General features: G+C 47.5%; 2 protein-coding genes across 2 annotated transcripts in view; both read left to right on the top strand.

The window, feature by feature from the left end:
• ints1 (integrator complex subunit 1) overlaps positions 1-9,661 on the top strand; it is a 30,867-nt gene extending 21,206 nt beyond the window's left edge. The window contains exons 37-47 of the mRNA XM_084482242.1: positions 257-546; positions 3,564-3,693; positions 4,273-4,406; positions 4,840-5,032; positions 5,943-6,067; positions 6,197-6,306; positions 6,704-6,817; positions 6,961-7,031; positions 7,723-7,814; positions 8,426-8,535; positions 8,864-9,661. Of these exons, the coding sequence (XP_084338368.1) occupies positions 257-546; positions 3,564-3,693; positions 4,273-4,406; positions 4,840-5,032; positions 5,943-6,067; positions 6,197-6,306; positions 6,704-6,817; positions 6,961-7,031; positions 7,723-7,814; positions 8,426-8,535; positions 8,864-8,979 (1,485 nt within the window). The 3' untranslated portion in view covers positions 8,980-9,661. The remainder of the gene's footprint in view (positions 1-256; positions 547-3,563; positions 3,694-4,272; positions 4,407-4,839; positions 5,033-5,942; positions 6,068-6,196; positions 6,307-6,703; positions 6,818-6,960; positions 7,032-7,722; positions 7,815-8,425; positions 8,536-8,863) is intronic.
• A 5,143-nt stretch (positions 9,662-14,804) lies between these two features.
• Positions 14,805-16,370, top strand: LOC311381751 (uncharacterized protein; the record flags this gene model as incomplete). The annotated part of the gene is made up of 3 exons (XM_084488477.1): positions 14,805-15,048; positions 15,374-15,531; positions 15,933-16,370. 3 exons carry the CDS (start codon positions 14,805-14,807, stop codon positions 16,368-16,370), a joined length of 840 nt encoding a protein of 279 aa, XP_084344603.1.
• Between the last annotated feature and the right edge of the window lie 1,160 nt (positions 16,371-17,530).

Below are 17,530 nucleotides of genomic sequence, written 5' to 3' on the forward strand. Positions count from 1 at the left end.
TACAACCGTTCTTTTTTAAGATAAATATTTTAAATGTAATGACATACTTCGGATCCTATATTGTTATACGTTTTAAGGTTACATTTCCTCATCTTGTGAAATGAGGCGTCACATTTTTGCATCACCATTGTCCACGATATGATTATGGGAAAGAGGGCGGTGGTCAAAGACGACCACGGAAACCATAAAAAAACCCATTATCAGACGGGGCAGCCTGACAGTCGCTCTCTCTCTCTCTCTCTCTCTCCGTCTGCAGAAAAAGGCGGAGGAGTTTGTCCTGCGGCTGAGCTCGGAGGAGCTGGTCAGCCTGGTGGATCTGATCCTGCTGGAGTCCGAGCTCGCCACCTCCACCCCTGCCGACGACACCACCACCACCACCACCACCACCATCTCCAGTGGCAGCGGCGGCGGCTCCCCCGACCAGACGGCCTGCTCTCTGATCCAGTCCCGTCTGCCCCTGCTCCTGTCCTGCTGCAGCGCCGACGTGGACAACATCAGGATGGTGTGCGAGTACCTCATCAGCTGCACCAAGAAGTGGAGCGACAGGTAGGCCTTGTTATTGTTGTTTTCCTGCCACTTTTCACTCCCAAGCTTCTCGTCTGGGATTAATCAAGTGTATCTCGGATCTTTGTAGTACACTTGGATCCACCGTGTCACTTTTCACTGCAAGATTTTTCCGCTTAAACTAAAATTTGTAAATCTTTTGTTTAAACGAGTTAGTAATGTCTATAGTAGCTGTATCATGCTCTCTTTGGTCTGTGCCGCACCCCAGCGGCGGGAAAATTCAATGACAGGAGACGGGGGACGATGACGATGTCAGCATCGTGCGAAAGAGCCAGGGCTCTCTAATGCTAGCTCCGGCCAGAGAGGCCGTAGTGTGCAAAGGGTTCATGGTCTCTCTTGAAGCTAATGCTGCTTCAAGTCATTCAGCGGACACCTTCATCCAAAGTGACCTCTGCCCCCGGAGGCCTACAGGTAGTGGCTGCGGACCTCGGGGATGGAACCCAGAACCTTTCCCGGGCTGGGTGTCAAACACCCCTAGCGCGTCCGCCAACGGGACCCGGAATCCGCATCGGCGTCGTGTTTGTTTTCTCATCATTTGCGGAACACACATGCTTACCATATTTCCTAGCCCGATATCTCTTGCCAACGTGCGAACAAGCCATACGGTTTGACGCGCGATTCTTTTATTTTTTCTTCCGTTTTGTCTAATGAGCCAGACACACAGCGGGACCGACCTCCTCCCCTGCTCCCATTAGAGGGTGACGAGAGGGGTGCAAAAGAAGCTAGTTACAGTGCCTCCGTCTCCGTGGCCCCCGGTGAACTTTCCAGACTCTTCCATCAAGCCCACGGCCGCCGCGCGGGCACAACTCGATAATTAGCTCTATTGGTGTGAAATTAGGGAGCAGCCCGAGTCGTCTGACAAAACCGTGATCCCCTTTAAAACAGCTCAGTGTGTCTGTGTGTGTGTGTGCGCGTGTGTAGTTATAATAATGACGATGAAGCCGAGGGGATTAGACGAGCCACGAAGGGCTCACAAACACCCGTCTCGCCTCGCGTTGGGCGGCCTCCTGCAAACCAGAGCGGGCCTCGCCGTGGAGATCACGCGGGGGGCGTCCTTTCTTCCTCGTGGTGGAAAAGCACGTCTTGGGTGGCCCTGTAAAGCGCTTTAACGAGGGATACTTTTGGCCAAGGTCAAGCGAAATAAGCTTTGGAATTACAATATTTTAAATGCAGCTCAGCGGACTTGGAAAGAAAGGGAAGAAGCAGGGCCCGCTGTGTGTAAATCGATCTCGAACAAGGAGGGTCGGCTGGCTCTTGTGCGGAACAAACAGTTGTCTGCGCTGAGAACACTCGTGCGCGCTCACGCCAAACACACGGATGAGATCGCTCGTGTTTATTCGGACGTCTTCATCGACTTGCCGTGCGAGGAGGTTTCCCCCCCCCCCCCCCGTCAAGGTCGCGCGCGACTAATGCTCAAACGGGAGGCTGGGTGGTAATTAGGTCTTTGGTTCTGCGTGGACCACAGTGTCTCCCGTAAGGCGATCAAGGGCTCGAGGCCGGAGGATGATCGGATGAGCGCAAACCTTTGTGGATTGAATTTGTCCGTATAAGGCTATCAAGACTTTTTGCATAAACGATCGCGGTGCATTCATCCCCGTTTCCCGGACTGGAACCAAAGACAAAGGCATGTCATGCTGTGTTATCTCGTCGTTTGTTAGTTTCGGGTGGGTGTGGGGGGGGGGGGGTGGACGCCGTATCGATTTTCCATTGCAGAGAGCGAATAAAGGGGAAATTACCGTACCGAATGGTAATTTCTCGGAAATGGCCACATCATTCCACTTTAGGACAATTAGACCAATAAAGCTTACTTGGGTAAAATAAAGAGACACTCAAAAAAATCAGGCGATTTAGTTCTGGCCAGACTAGACTAGCCGCACACTATTGATGGCACAATCGGAATTGAATCTCCATAATAATAAATAACGTACTTATAGTAAATAATACACTAGGCACCACGGTAATAAGGTTTCTGAATGGGCCATCGATCAGAAGACAAGTACCGTTTTAAGCAAAGAACAAGCATTAAAAGAGACTATAACTGTTCAATTTGTTCAATCAGTCAATCAATCAATCAATCAATTTGTTTCATCGGCGGCTCTTCCTGCGTCGTATCTCCGGAGCCGCAGACGCCCCCATCACGTCCATCACGTCCGTCACTTCCTCTAGTTTGATGAGCTATAATCTCATGTGCTCTTTGGTCGTGAGAGATCAGGTGAAACATGACAACAAGTTCATTAGTGATTGATGATCAGGAACGGGGAAGGTGGACACACGTGGTCAGAAGGAGCACGCACGCACGCACGCACACGCACACACACAGACACAGACAGACACGCACATTCACCACTATATGTCAAAATGAATTAGTTTGGCTTGTCCTGATGCTCTTCCCCACCAAACAAACGCCTCAGTTCACGTTGAAGAGAACCACATTTGAATTGATTTGTTGTGTGGCTGCTTGGTCATCATTAGGGAGTTAATATAAAGACACCAGGGTAAACCGTTACTACTTAATGGCCTTGGGTGCGATAACCAAACTAAACATCAATGACGCAGGAATTGATAGGAAGCCTTAGATGCTACTCCACTCTAGAGGTAGTGGGAGTAGTCTGTGAACACTGATGCAGGTGAGCGTGGTTACCGAGTGAAAGAGCATTGTTGTGACGATACGACCCCTTGTCTTTCTCTTCATTCACTTTCTACAATGCATCCTGCGTCTATTTTATTTTATCACTTCATTTTATTTAGCTTTAGTTTTCTGCTAAATCTTAAACACATTGCACTTTCTTTTTAACTTTGTTTCCTTTTACTTATCTACGTATTTTATTGCATGACTATGTTTCAACGTGAAGCACTTTGAGTCCGCCTCGTGTATGTAAAGGGCTATATAAATGAAGTCGCCTTGCCTTCATTTCGAAAAAGAATGCGTTTGTATTTGAACTTGCGGTTGATCGTCCCGACGTCTCTCTCTCTCTCTGTGTCTCCCCGTGCTCCTTCAGTGCGATGAGTAAGCGCTGTCAGAGTCTGCTGCTGCAGATCTACCTGCAGTCCCCCGAGGTCCTGCAGCACGTCAGCCTCCCGGACGACACCTGGAGCAGCGGGGGCGCCGCCGACGGCAGCACCTGCAAGGTGAGGCCTGTTGGTCACGCATGCATGCATGCATGCGCAGACAGACAGACAGACAGGGGCATGCACACACACACACACACACACACACACACACACACACACACACACACACACACACACACACACACACACACACACACACACACACACACACACACACACACACACACACACGGGCGTTCACACGCAGGCACACACAGGCATACAGACACACACACACACACACACACACACACACACACACACACACACAGGCACACACACACAGAGGCACACACACACATACACACACAGGCTCACGCAGGCACACACTCACAACACACACAGCTTCTTTCGAGTACCAGGACTCTCTGTTATTTAATCCTTCTCCTAAACACGATCTGAACCAAACAAGAACTTAATGATGTATTTAATTAAAATAGGGTTATAATATTCCCTGTGGATCTGTAAGGATTACCCCGATTCCCGACACGTAACTCCATTACATCGTCTCTCTCCGCTGTGTGTTTGCCAGCTGGATGTGCTCATCAACACTCTTCTCCCCTCGTCGGGACGTGCGTGCACTGTGTGTCTCCTCAGATGGACGTGCTGGTCCATCGGCTCGTCTCGCTGCTCGCTGAAACGGGAGAGTCCAAGTCTGCGGAGAGCCGCATGTCGGACGCCAACCTGGCCTGCAGGAAGCTGGCCGTCTCCCACCCCGTGCTCCTACTGCGGTACGGTTCCCTCTGGCTGGAGATGCAGACCCAGTGCCTTCCACTGCAGTGTGGATGGATAGATAGATGAATGGGGGACTTGATCAATACCGGTGTAAAGTCAAAGGGCGTGTCCACCTAGATGTATGACGGATAGATGAGCAACGTTTGCTGCAGTCCACTGGGCAGGCTGGTAGACTGATCTATCCGTCATACGTCTAGGTGGACGCGCCCACTTGTGATGTCAGAAGAGGCGGATTTGTACACGGCTTGTACCGGCTAATCACACTCACAGCTGGTGGTATAATATGCCAACTTTAAGGTCTAACAGCAACTTTCATCAAACCCAAGTCCACCAAAAAAAATGGAAGGATGATAAAAAATGATCAATCAAATCGAAATGAACGACATTTTCATTTTCATTTCCCTCTTGTTGTCCTCCTCCTCTCCGCAGGCACCTGCCCATGATCGCGGGGCTGCTGCACGGCCGCATGCACCTCAACCTGCAGGAGTTCCGGCAGCACAACCACCTGGCCTTCTTCACCAACGTGCTGGCCATCCTGGAGCTGCTGCAGCCGCTGGTGTTCCACGGCCACCACCAGAGGGCGCTGCAGGACTGCCTGCTCTCCTTCATGAGGGCCCTCAAGGTGGGCCCATGCTTTCTGTGTATATACACACACGAGTAAAAAGGAAATGTATTTTAAGATTATTTTTATTATTTTATGATTTTATATATACACACTACCGTTCAAAAGTTTGGGGTCGCCCAGACAATTTCATGTTTTCCATGAAAACTCACACTTGCATTCAACCGTTTTCATCTGTGCTGACATAACTGCACAAGGGTTTTCTAATCATCAATAAGCCTTTTTATACAATTACAAAACAATGTAGCATTAGAACACAGGAGTGATGGTTGCTGGACATGGGCCTATGTACACCTATGTAGATATTCCATTAAAAATCAGCCGTTTCCTGCTAGAATCGTCATTTACCACATTAACACTGTCCAGACTGTATTTCTGATAAATTTAATGTAATCTTCTCTTCAAAAATAAGGACATTTCTTAGTGACCTTAAACTTTTGAATGGTAGTGTATATTTGTGTAAATGTTTATTTTGGCTCTATTCAATTTTGTATTAAGACAGGATTTTTTAAATTTTATTGCCTCCTCGATTCTGTGTCATGCGTGTGAAATGTTTGGGTAACACTTTACAATAACCATAGTTTATAAATGGTAAATAGACCATTTATAAATGGTTAATAGACCATTTATAATGATAGTTAAATATTAATAAATGGTCTATTTACCATTTATGATTGGTCTTGCTGTTTATAAATGATGATTAAACATTAGTAAACTTAGTAAACTATCTGTTTACCTATTATAAATGGTCTATTTAACCATTTATAAATGGTCTATTTACCATTATAATTGGTCTATAAGCTGTTAACCATTTATAAATGGTCTATTAACCATTTATAAATGGTCTATTTACCATTTATAAACTATGGTTATTGTAAAGTGTTACCAATGTTTGTGTTTTGTCGTGTAGAACTTCCAGCGCAGCCGTTCCCCTTTGCTGTTCATCAACAAGTTTCTTCAGTTCACGCAAAAATACATTACCCACAATGCAGCAGCAGCGGTTCCTTATCTACAGAAGCACTCAGACATATTGCAGTGAGTTCACGGACACACACACACACACACACCGCAGCATCATGCTCTGCTTTTAAGGGGATGAATATGTCACGCACATCATGACCAATGCACTTTTAAAGGACGTTATTGCATTGTTTTTCTGAACAGGGCTCTGTGCTCTGAGAACCCACACCTGGGGCAGCTCAAGTCTCTGCTGGCTGGACTCACCCTGCCAGTCAAGAGCTGCTCAGCAGACAGCAACGCTGACGACAGGGACGGTAAGCACAACTACAATACCCACAATACCTCTGGTCCTCCACTGAAACCAAAGTCAATGAAATAACTTGTTTTATGATTATTAAGTTGATTGATTGGTTTGATTATTCCCCGCCTGCTCTTTGAATCACTTTTGAGTGATTCAAAGTGTCTGCTGAATATAATCTAAACATCAATGTTGAAAAACCTGAACTACTCTATTATTCAAATAGATAGAAGTTTTGAAGCACATCTTCAAAAAGTGACCCTTTATATTATCGTGTGTGTGTGTGTGTGTGTGTGCTTATGAATGTATGTGTGTGTGTGTGTTTATGTACGTGTGTGTGTGTGTGTTTATGTGTGTGTGTGTGTGTGTGTGTGTGTGTGTGTGTGTGTGTATCGCGGTGCCCCCCCCGCTAGACGAGCCCACCGGCGGCGCCCTGCCCCTGGTCAACATCTCGGCCTCCGTGACGCTGACGGCCGGGGACATGACCCTGTACCTGAAGAAGATGTCCAGGGGAGAGGCGGTGGAGGGTAACCCTGGCAACACAGCGCCACTAGGGCCCACACACACACACACACACCTCTAGCCTGGGACCCGTCCCTCCATCCTTCATGGTGTAGCGTTGCCAGGCGGGGGGGCTCTGTCTCTAACCTGGGGGCTCGTGGTTCTACAGATGTGCTGGAGGTGCTGACCGAGGTGGACGACAAGTCCCGGAGGAGTCCCGAGATCATTCAGTACTTCACCGTGAGTCGTCTGTCTCCACCCCCCCCCCCTGCATCCGCATCTGCTCTCCCAGTTAGACAGTCGTTCACTCATTTATCCGTCCGTCCGTCCAGACGGTCAACTGTCCGTATCGTCATTCATTCATCCGTCCAGTCGTCCATTCATTCAGCCCGCCATTGAGTCAATTCATCCATTCTTCCCGTCACCCAGTCACCAACAGTCACCCATTCTTCCAGCCACCAATTCATCTACTCATACAGTCGTCAGTGCAATAGCCAATGTAATTCAATGGGCATTTCTGCAACTCAAGTGTCTGCATGTGTGTCACGCGCATGTGTGTGTGTGTCATACGCATGTGTGCATGCGCAGAGGATTGCAAATTGCTGGACCCAGTAAGAAGAACTCTAAGCAAATAGCCAAATAACTCTGTGTCAGCAGTCATAGGCAGTCTGCATATATGGAGAAGGCGCTGTCATCTCTACCCATAATATAACTATCTATTCATCTCTACCGATTCACTTGGTTGGTGGATACTTGCACAGTGTTTGTGTTGTTGTGTGAGACATAACAGGCTCTTTATTAATATTTGGATGCTATGGTGTTAGTAGTAGTAGTAGTAGTATTGGTCATTCCAAATAAATGAATCAAATGTGCACGTGTGTGTGGAGCACCCACCCCCCTCACCCTGCTCTGTGCTGACGGCTGTTCCCAGAACGACCTCCAGAGGCTGATGATGTCCTCGGAGGAGCTGTGCAGGAACATGGCCTTCAACCTGGCCCTGCGCTGTATCCAGGGCAACCCCCGGTGAGTGGGCCACCCTCCTCGCTCTCTCTCTCTCTCGCTCTCTCTCTCTCTCTCTCTCTCTCTCCCGTGTGTCTGTGTATACTCCCGTGTGTGTGTCTGTGTGTGTCTGTGTATACTCCCGTGTGTGTGTCTGTGCGTGTGTGTGCCAAGAAGGTTGATGGTTATTCAAAAAGAGAAATTTTGGGAGGATAGTATTTGTGCTTAGGATGTTTGACTCCCAGCCGGAAGATTCCAGGTTTGAAACCCAATGTCTGCGTTCTACCTGTAGGCATCCCTCAGAATAGACGCTGAGCCCCAAGCACCTCAATAATGACAAGTGTGTGAGCGCTCTCCTTTCTTTCACAGCAACCAAATGACCCTTGGCCATAAACCAACGTATCCGTATGTTTTCCATACAGAATATGCATTTGCATGGTCCGTCTTTTGCTTCAGGTTGCTATTTGAAGACATTTTAGGGTTTGGTTGAATGAGTTGCTATTGAGCTGTCGTGCTGTGGACGGGCCGGGTTAGCACAGTGCTCCACGTCACTCAGCCTGTCAACGCGTCGCCACACCGCGCAGCCGTGAGTGGTCCGTGACGTGACGTGACGTGACGCTTTCTCCCGCTCGCAGACTGGCGAAAGACTTCCTCCCCACCTTCATGTACTGCATGGGCAGCGGGAACTTTGATGTGGTGCAGACGGCCCTCAGGAATCTTCCGGAATATGTGCTCCTCTGCCAAGGTATGGACAACACACCGTTGAGTCACGTTCACCAAACAAACTCCAGTGAGCAAACGCCTACTCCACCGCTTGGGAAAAATAACCAAAATGTTTTGGTTATCTTTTAAATACAATATCCTATACCACATCCTATACCACGGATACCACAGATCGCTGTCTACATTTTCAAATCAAACTTTATTTATGTAGGGTTTTTTGTGCAAAACAGCATTAACAACTGCTTTAATTGAAGTCACTTAACATAAACTATGATCCAAAGAAGAAAATTAGTTTTAAGAGGATGTCATGCCCATAACGTGTCGTTGTGTGTCCTTACCCCCCCCAATAGAACATGCAGACATATTGCTGCACAAAGCTTTCCTGGTGGGCATCTATGGACAAATAGACACCAGCTCCATGATCGCAGAAGCCATGAAGGTCCTCCGTATGGAAGCTACAACGTAACTACTCCAGACAGAGCTCCCCTGATCGTCTGACGTAAACTAGTGTCGTTGTATCGTTTGTTTTTTGTTTATTTTCAAGGAGACTTTGTTATGCCTCCAGTTGTAGGTGTGTAAGCAAAATTAAAACATTTTTTTTTTAGATCACACTTGTGTTAGCGTTTGGTACTTTCATATTCACCTTTGTTTGGTTTTATGAAACAAATATTTTCAAAATTGCTCAATTAAAATACTGCTTAATGGTTAAATTGTTCTTTTTATTTTCAAGGGATGTTTGATAAGGCAAATATTTAAAAGAGAAACAGCAGTTCCTTTGTGTGTGGCTCCGCATTTCAGAAGTGATATTTACAAAACCCTCAAATTGCACACATTAAGCAATTGGGAAATGCAATGTATTGAGCTTTGAACTTTGCTATTTACATCAGACAAAAGGCCAATGTTTGTATTTAGTATTGGGTACTTAATCTCATAAGACTGCAAATCCCTCCACATTAAAAGGCACTTTGCCCTTTGCCCTACTGCTGAATTAGTCATTTGATAAAGAAAACGGATGCCCAGCATTTTCTGTAAAACATTAAATAACTCGCTTGAGGAATGTCATAATTTGTTGACCTTGAAAGTCTCATGGAACTGACTTATTTGGTTTGTACAATGAAATCACAGACATTAATTAAAATACCACCTTTTTAACTAATCTGTTATATGCTCTTAGAAAAAGTAAATAAACTGTCACTTGGACAAACCCATGATTTAATGGCTTTTATATTGGATTGCAATGCATATACAATGAATACCGTTATACATATCAAAATATGCCACGGTGCCTTGTTGAATTATGAGTTCTACCATTGCCACATTTTGATGGCAGTTTAGTGATGGAATTGCGTAGCAAGCATGGAAATTTCCCAAGAACCAATTATTGCTTTTTTTTTTATATTAACATTTCTGCACCTCAAACCAAACACAAAGGGGGGTGGGGGTGGCGTGGTGATTGGAGCAAGGCCTTGGTGCCAATTCATTTCATTCCAACAATTCCGGGACTGTGATAACGAAGCTGGAAACAGCTGTCATAGGTGCACCGTTCGTTCTCCACTGGCATGTAGCGAATGAAAGCCGCTAGCGCGCGGCGGCGCCGTGATGGAAGCCATCCTGACCATGAAAGCGCCCTGTGTTTGTTTTTTCGCCCACTGACTTCATCGCAGCACCTCTTCACCGAGTCAAGGGATAAGTGAAACAATGTGCCGGTCTTCCCCATTTAGGGTCAATTAAGCGTGGCGGTAATTGTTCAATCACAAAGACAAGAAGGGGCTCCTCTTTTCTCTTTTTTTCTTTTTGAAGATGAGATGTGGGCAGACCATTTTACAGCCCAGAGACTCTAGGTGGTGTTTAGTTACCTGTGTGTGTGTGTGTGTGTGTGTGTGTGTGAGACAAACCGACACCGGTGGTTGCAGTGGAGGCCGTCATCGGTCGGTGAGAGAGACGGTACATCTGAAGAACTAAATGGATTGTTGAAAACTGTATTATCTCAAGAAGGTCATCGTTTTCAGTGATCTTCATCTCTCTCTCTCTCTCTCTCGCGCTCTCGCTCTCTCTATGTCTCTTGCCATATTCTCCTTTTAATCCTTCATCGCATGCTGCCTGAAGCTTCTATCTGAATATTGGTTGGTGATTAAGACAAAACTCAAACACACTTGGTTCAGTATGTATGCCTTCAAATCATTCATTGACCCTCACTGTTCCAGACAAAAGCAAATAAGAAAACCAAAGGCCTCTTTGTGTCATAGGATTACCTTGTGTCAGTTACCGAGTATTTAGTGTCATTGGCGTGATGGAAGTACAGTAGACTTTAATCTGTGACATCGCATTGTCTTTTTAAACAATTTCCCAATTCTGTATCAATGCAGTGATTTATAATTTCTTGACATGGAGCTCTCTCCCAGAGGGTTATGAATGTTGCCCACACCCTTCTTCACGCTCTGCTTCACTGCCCGTCGCTATACAGTTGTCTGCTGCCATTTCCACGGCGATGCGTTAATTGCACCTGTATGGTGTCCAATGACTGGCTGAAAGCTGGCTGTTTATGGTTATCCATCACCTTTTGGAATACAAGTCCCGGCAGCCCGGGCCCTTGGTCAGGCGCCAGCATCCCATTGGCTGGGCAGCAGTGATGCGGAACAGAGATGAGTGACGGGTGAGGAGGAAGTGGTTGGGAGAGAGAGAGAGAGCGCGAGCGAGCGAGAGGGACAAGAGGAAGGGATCGGATTGAACGCCTACTGACAGCTTAAACGCCGCTGTCAGGAGTCGTCACCGCAAGTTTGATACCCTCAGACGCAGCTGTGCCCACATCTGTAGGCCAGGGCGAAAATGGAGATGTTTACCGTGTTCACGATAAAGTATAACGCTTTTTTGTCATTCTTTTGTGAATGGTTTTACTTCCTTGTACTGTTGCAAAAACTTTGCAGCCATTCTCCGAGACCCTCTAGCGTTTAAACCTCTCATTCTCCCCGTTCATCCGTACTCACACCCATTCCTTAATTCATTCATGGACAGGGAATTTTATATAAGGAAGTTAAGAATGTGACACAAGCAGCCTCCCTGGTCTCCCCCCGAGCCCCCCCCCCCCCCCCATCATCCCCCCCTCCACTGTTGGACAATGTGCCACTACCTGCCCGTGCACATCTGTCTGCTCTCGGGTCTTCCTCCTCAATGGCACCCCTCGCCTTAGATCTCCCCCGCCGCGGCCACGCTTCAGTTGCACTTGGCTGGCGTGGAGAGGAGAAGAAGTGAAGAAAAAAAGAAAGGAAAAATGTGGACCTGCTCTCCCCCTCCTCCTCCTCCTCCTCCTCCTCCTCCTCCCCCTCCCCCTCCTTCTCCTCTCCGCTGGCGGCCACTTTGATGTATGAAGTGTGATTGCTGTTAGATTGTAGGCCGCTTTCCCTTGAAGGGTTTGACTTGGCAAGCGAGGGTCTGCAAGGGGGGAGGGGGGGGGGTGGTCTCAGGTTGTATCCCATGGCCAGTGATCCAGGACTAAAACAATCAGCCCATGCACTGTAGGATACTATTACCGGGAGAGAGACGGACGGAGGGAGGGAGGGTAGGGACCTAACATAGCCCGTAACATGTTAGGCTTCAAGCTTCTTTTTTCAGTTGTTTGAACACATTTCCTCCTTGTTCCGGAGCGTTGTTACAAACATGTTAATGTGATGAGATTATGTTATTTCTTTGTGAAAGCATTATTCGATTCAGAGGAGGAGCAAGAGAGTTTTATCGTTTGTAATTCATTGCGACGAAATTGGACGAGTATGTTAAAAAACATTGGTCCAATCCCGACAGGAACCGTCGACACAGACATTGACAACCTTTAGACTTCACTTAAACTGTGATTAAATATTGATCTTGTCTGCTCCTCTTGGCCATCTCCAGTCTGGAAATGACACCAGATAGGCATAACCTATCGCCCATTGTAAATTCATTCTGCATTCAGCCCATGAGATGAAAATAGATCAGTTCACTTTTTTTTTTTTCTTTAACCAATTAATTTGTATTTATTTTAGCTGAACTGATTTGCAATCTACCCAAAACAAGTTTACTCTTAGTGAATTAATGACTTTGTTTTTAGGATGTCCCACCCGTGTCTCGCTCGTTCCAAACCAATTATTGCAGGCTCAAACAAGCCTCCCTTGACTTTTTGAGCCCATTGTTATTAATGGATAACGGGACAGCCACTTCCCCCAAATGGTGTTTTCTAAATCCATAGATAATGTTGGCTTTTGAGCCCCTCTAGGTTAAGGTCTCTTGTTAATGATACCGTTATCGCCGTTCAGCTGGTGGCTCCCATCTCTCGCGGGCCGGGCCCTTGTCATCAGCAGAGCTAGAGTTACCTGTGAGGGGCTTCAAACAAAGACTTGAGCGTTAACCCCTTCCATTGTCTCCCTGACTCTCCATAACTTGTCTCCACCGGCAGATCATTTGGACAAGCGTAGGCTAAGAGTGATCCACCACTACCACCACCACTAGCCCCCCTACCCAGCCCAAACCGTTTCTTTTTTTCTCCCCCCACCAATTTCTCCCCTGATTATCTGGATCAATGGGCATTAGAGGAGCCTGTCAGGGACACACAGTGCACTGCGGCTCCGCTTTCAGCTTTCAGGCCTGCCAGACGTCCCCGGGTCTACCTGTGTGCTGGGGACCGGCCGCAGATGGCTTCAGTAATCCACAGTCCCCACCACCTCCACCTCCACCTCCACACCTCACACACAGTGTGTATTTAGCCTGCACTCCGGCGTTGATACTTCTAATCTGAGTCAACGCATCAGAAAATGTATCCCTCTTTCTGACTCTGTTGTTTTCTTTATTCTCTCTCACTCTCTCTTCCCCCTCTCTCTCTCTCTCTCTTTTGTGCCTCTCTCTCTCTTCCTCTCTTTACCTTCTCTCTTCCTCTCTATTCTCTCCCCCCTCCCCCTCTCTAAGACAGGTTTACATGCTGACCTCCACCTGGGTATTAATGTTGTGTTTAAACAGGTGCAGATGGAGAAGCAGAAAAAACGGCCACAGATGCTGTGGAATGACCAGAGCCTGACTCATCATCATCATCATCATCTTCGTCGTCCTACTCCTCATGCTCTGGCTTTGACCAGCTGGGTCTTGCTGGGATTCCGGTGTGTGTCTGTGCGTATGGACATGTGATCAAAGCTCCCTAAGCATCACCTTTTAGCGATGACAACACTGACAGTGGCCCGATTTGGTTTGATTCAAGAGTAATAGTCTGAACATGATGCCATGATCAAGAGGTGTTCTTGTGTGTGAGAGAGATATGTGTGTGTGTGTGTGTTTGAGTAACGTTGGATTAATTGACACACCTGCGTTTCATTTGTGCGGTACACGCTGCCATGCGTCTTTCAACGAGGGACAGCAGCTGCCGTGTTGGAAAAAGTGACTAATCTGTTGTGAAGGTGTGGCACTTTAGGATCATCAGCATTCTGCGTTGGTTGTTCGACTATTTGCGGATCCTTGCCTCACCATATAGTCTCAGTATTTTCTTTTCTGAGGGATGGTTTACACACCAAAAGAAACACACGCTTGAAGTGCAATACTCAGTTCACACCTTCTCACTTAATGAATTTTCAACAGCCAAAGGTGTTCAAACTTGTCCAGGGTGGGTGCTTAGATTAGCCGCATTAGGGTCAGTAAGGGGGGGTATCGTGAATGCATTCTTCAGTTTGCCAGGATATTTTGGTTTGGAAATCAAAGATATCGATTGCAAGACTACAATCTTTTTTTCAGTTTTTTTCTGTTTCTATTACAAATAAGTACAATTTCACAACTCATATCAGCCAATCACTGCTATCGCTCTGGAACCCTATGACCTCAAAAGGGAGGGGGCCGGGGGTGGCGTGGGGTGGGGGGGGGGTTAAAGTGGGAGGGGAAGGTATACAGGGGGGGGCTAAGGTGAGGAGCCAACCACTTAAGGCTTATACCTTGACTACTCAACCTGCAACCCTGTGACTCAACAGAGCCCCTCCAACCTCAGAGTGCATTCTTCTTCTCTTCAGAAGACTCCAAGCCCGGGCAGAACATCAGCTCTCACACTGATGCCTGCTCCTCAGAGGTGGACATGGCTCTAATGGACGGACGTTACTCTCTCGCATCCTCGTTTCTTTAATGACAAAACAGTCGACCACCACCACCGACACCACCACCGCCTCCGAGCCTCCATCTCTTGGCGGACCAAGGAGCCAGGGCTGCCCACACTTCTCTCTTTCGTGTCCTATCTTGAAGACTTTGGGGGATTTTTTTGTCCGAAGGAACGCGCCGCCCAGGGTCCTGGACATGTTCGGCCCGGGTCGGCTGGTGTCGACGCTCTTACCCACCGTCTTCCCCTCGCCTGCGACCCACTTCTACCCAGCCTTCCACGCCAGGCTGGCCTCTCCGGCGGGACACCTTCTGTTCCCGGGGCCCTTCATCAGCTACGAGTCGCTCAGGAGTTACCTGCAGCCCGGCCAGCCCGGCAAGGCAGAAGCCTTCCTGCTGGCCTCGCACGCCGCCGCCATGGGCCGACTCACCGAGGGGATGGGTGAGCCAACCGTCCGCTGACAAACCCCCGCGACTCCAAAGCTAACACACTGTTTACCAGCGTGCACCAACACTGGATCCCAATTTTCTTGAAGCCAGCCCGCTTGCAGCAGCACCATCTGATTGCTTTGCAAATGTTTACCAAAAGATTGTCTAACCGCTTGTAACTAACAATCAATTATCGGGCACAGTGTTTAAAGTGGGGGCTCCACCCCCCCCTTTTCTTTTTTTAATGAACGCCATGCTAATTATCCAATCTAGGGCTATTAGTTCCTTGTCACCCGTCGGCGCTTGTGTAATTGCCACTTGCCACCGCAACTTTCCAGATGAACAGAGGCCAGCGAAGCAGCGGCGCGCGCGCGCCAACTACAGCAGCTGGCAGCTGGAGGAGCTGGAGAAGGCCTTCGACAGCACCCACTACCCAGACATCTTCATGAGGGAGGCCCTGGCCCTCCGGCTGGACCTCATGGAGGCGCGGGTGCAGGTAGGAGGAAAGGTGGAGGAGGTGGGGGGCGTTCAAGTCAGAGCTGATTGGTACCGACTGGGTGACTGAATAGTCGTATACATCAGACCTGGAGTCCATTGATTAGGGTTAGGATTAAGCATTACAATGATATTGATTTCATTTACATTTAGGGAATTTGGCAGATGCTTTTATCCAAAGCGACTTACAATCAGTACATTTGTCGTGAGAAAGTGAAAAAAGATATCGCTGTCGTGCAGTAAGGATGTTCAAAGCACTAACCATCGCTAGGTTAACCCATTTCCGGTATACAACAAAGATAGCTAGGATAAGATGTCGTATAGTATCTAAAAAGAACGGCTTTATGGATCGTGTCGTTGTTGTTTACGGTCGTTTCCCCCACCCCCCTCTGGGCGACCCAGGTGTGGTTCCAGAACCGCCGTGCCAAAATGCGGCGGCAGCTGAAACTCCAGAGCCAGCTGGCGGGACGCTACGCCGCCGCGGACGGCAAGGCCGCGGGGCCCAGCGGCGACAGCGCGCAGAGAGGCCTCAAGAGTTCCCCCCGCGCGGCCGAGGGCTCCGACGGCGAGCGATGGGAGGGACGAGAGGACTTATGGGCCGCGGATACGACCCGAGACGCGACCCAGGACCGGACGCGGGCCGTTGAGGGGGTGTGGGGGGTTGGCGGCGGCGGTCCCAGCTCTGAGGACTTGCGTTCCTGCAGCATCGCCAAGCTGCGGGCCGAAGCCAGGCGACACGCGGCAGAGATCCGCGGCACGGCGGCGGTGGCGTCCAGAGAGGAGGAGGACAAGGACGGAGCGTGCGTCACACACACGGGAAGCGGGCGACAGGAGGCGTGACGGATGGCCTTTTGCTCCTGCTTGTACTTCCTGTGTGTACGGAACAGTCTGATTAAGAGGAGTATGGGGAGTCTTTGAACTATTCATAGCTCAAAGGTGGTCAGAGAGAGACTTATTTTGTGGGGAGGTTCTCATGGGAGGGCCTTGGTAAAGTTCTGCTGATGTTTGTCTTTTATTTTTTATTTCATTATTTTTTTTTTGTTAACTTTGAGTTTACTTGTCTTGTTTGTACAGTTTGGTGTCCATTGAAAGGGGTTTTGTCTGGGAACATTCATTAATATTTACTTTTTATATTCCTGCCATGCCTTTTTTTTTGTTCTTGTATAACATGTCTAATAATAAAGTGTACATAGCTTTGTTTAGTATTTGTCTTTGGCCTATGTATTTACACATTTTATTTTGAACTGACATAAGGCTGAAAATTCAAAATAAAAGAATACAGGCAACATAAAATGTGTTGACAATGCGGTAAAGTGAACATGTATATCAAAAAACTATGGAATATCTCTGAAGGCAAACATATTCTCCAAACAAACATCATGGTTTCAAAGAAAAAGGGTCTGCACTGTAGATTTCTGAATGATGTCATCAGTTTTCAGGCTTCCTCCGACCGGCAGGATGTCTGACACAACACAAGACACTAACTCGACAGGAAGCTATGGAAGTAGCTGTAAATTGACCTTGCCAACTGTCACCTCAGAAAGTAATCAACAACTCATATTGTGTATCTGTAATTTAACCCTGAAATCGAAAAGAGTTCACAATTGTGTGGTTAAACATTTAGTTGTGTTCAAGAACATCATTTGGTGTTTGCAGACACCTAGCCTCACATATCATGTTTCACCAAATAATTCAATATATGCTTGTGTGGGGGTCAAATATTGTTTCAGGTACCACATGAGTATTGGATGTTGTCTTACAAAAAATACTTCTGCTAAAACATGACCTTATTTAACACAAAATATATAAATAGAAACAAATCTTATCACATTCACATAAATCCTGATAAGAAATTCTCTTCCTTTTATTTTCAAGACTGTTCATTTCCCGACAGTTTCCTGTATCATTGTACCAAATACAAACCACTCTGTCCACGGTGGAGCCATGAGGGTCCACAGTGCCTCAACAAACAAGACGCGTGTATTTCAGGTACTGAATGA

Source organism: Micromesistius poutassou, assembly GCF_964030765.1.
Source record: "Micromesistius poutassou genome assembly, chromosome: 1".
Classification (NCBI taxonomy): Eukaryota; Metazoa; Chordata; class Actinopteri; order Gadiformes; family Gadidae; genus Micromesistius; species Micromesistius poutassou.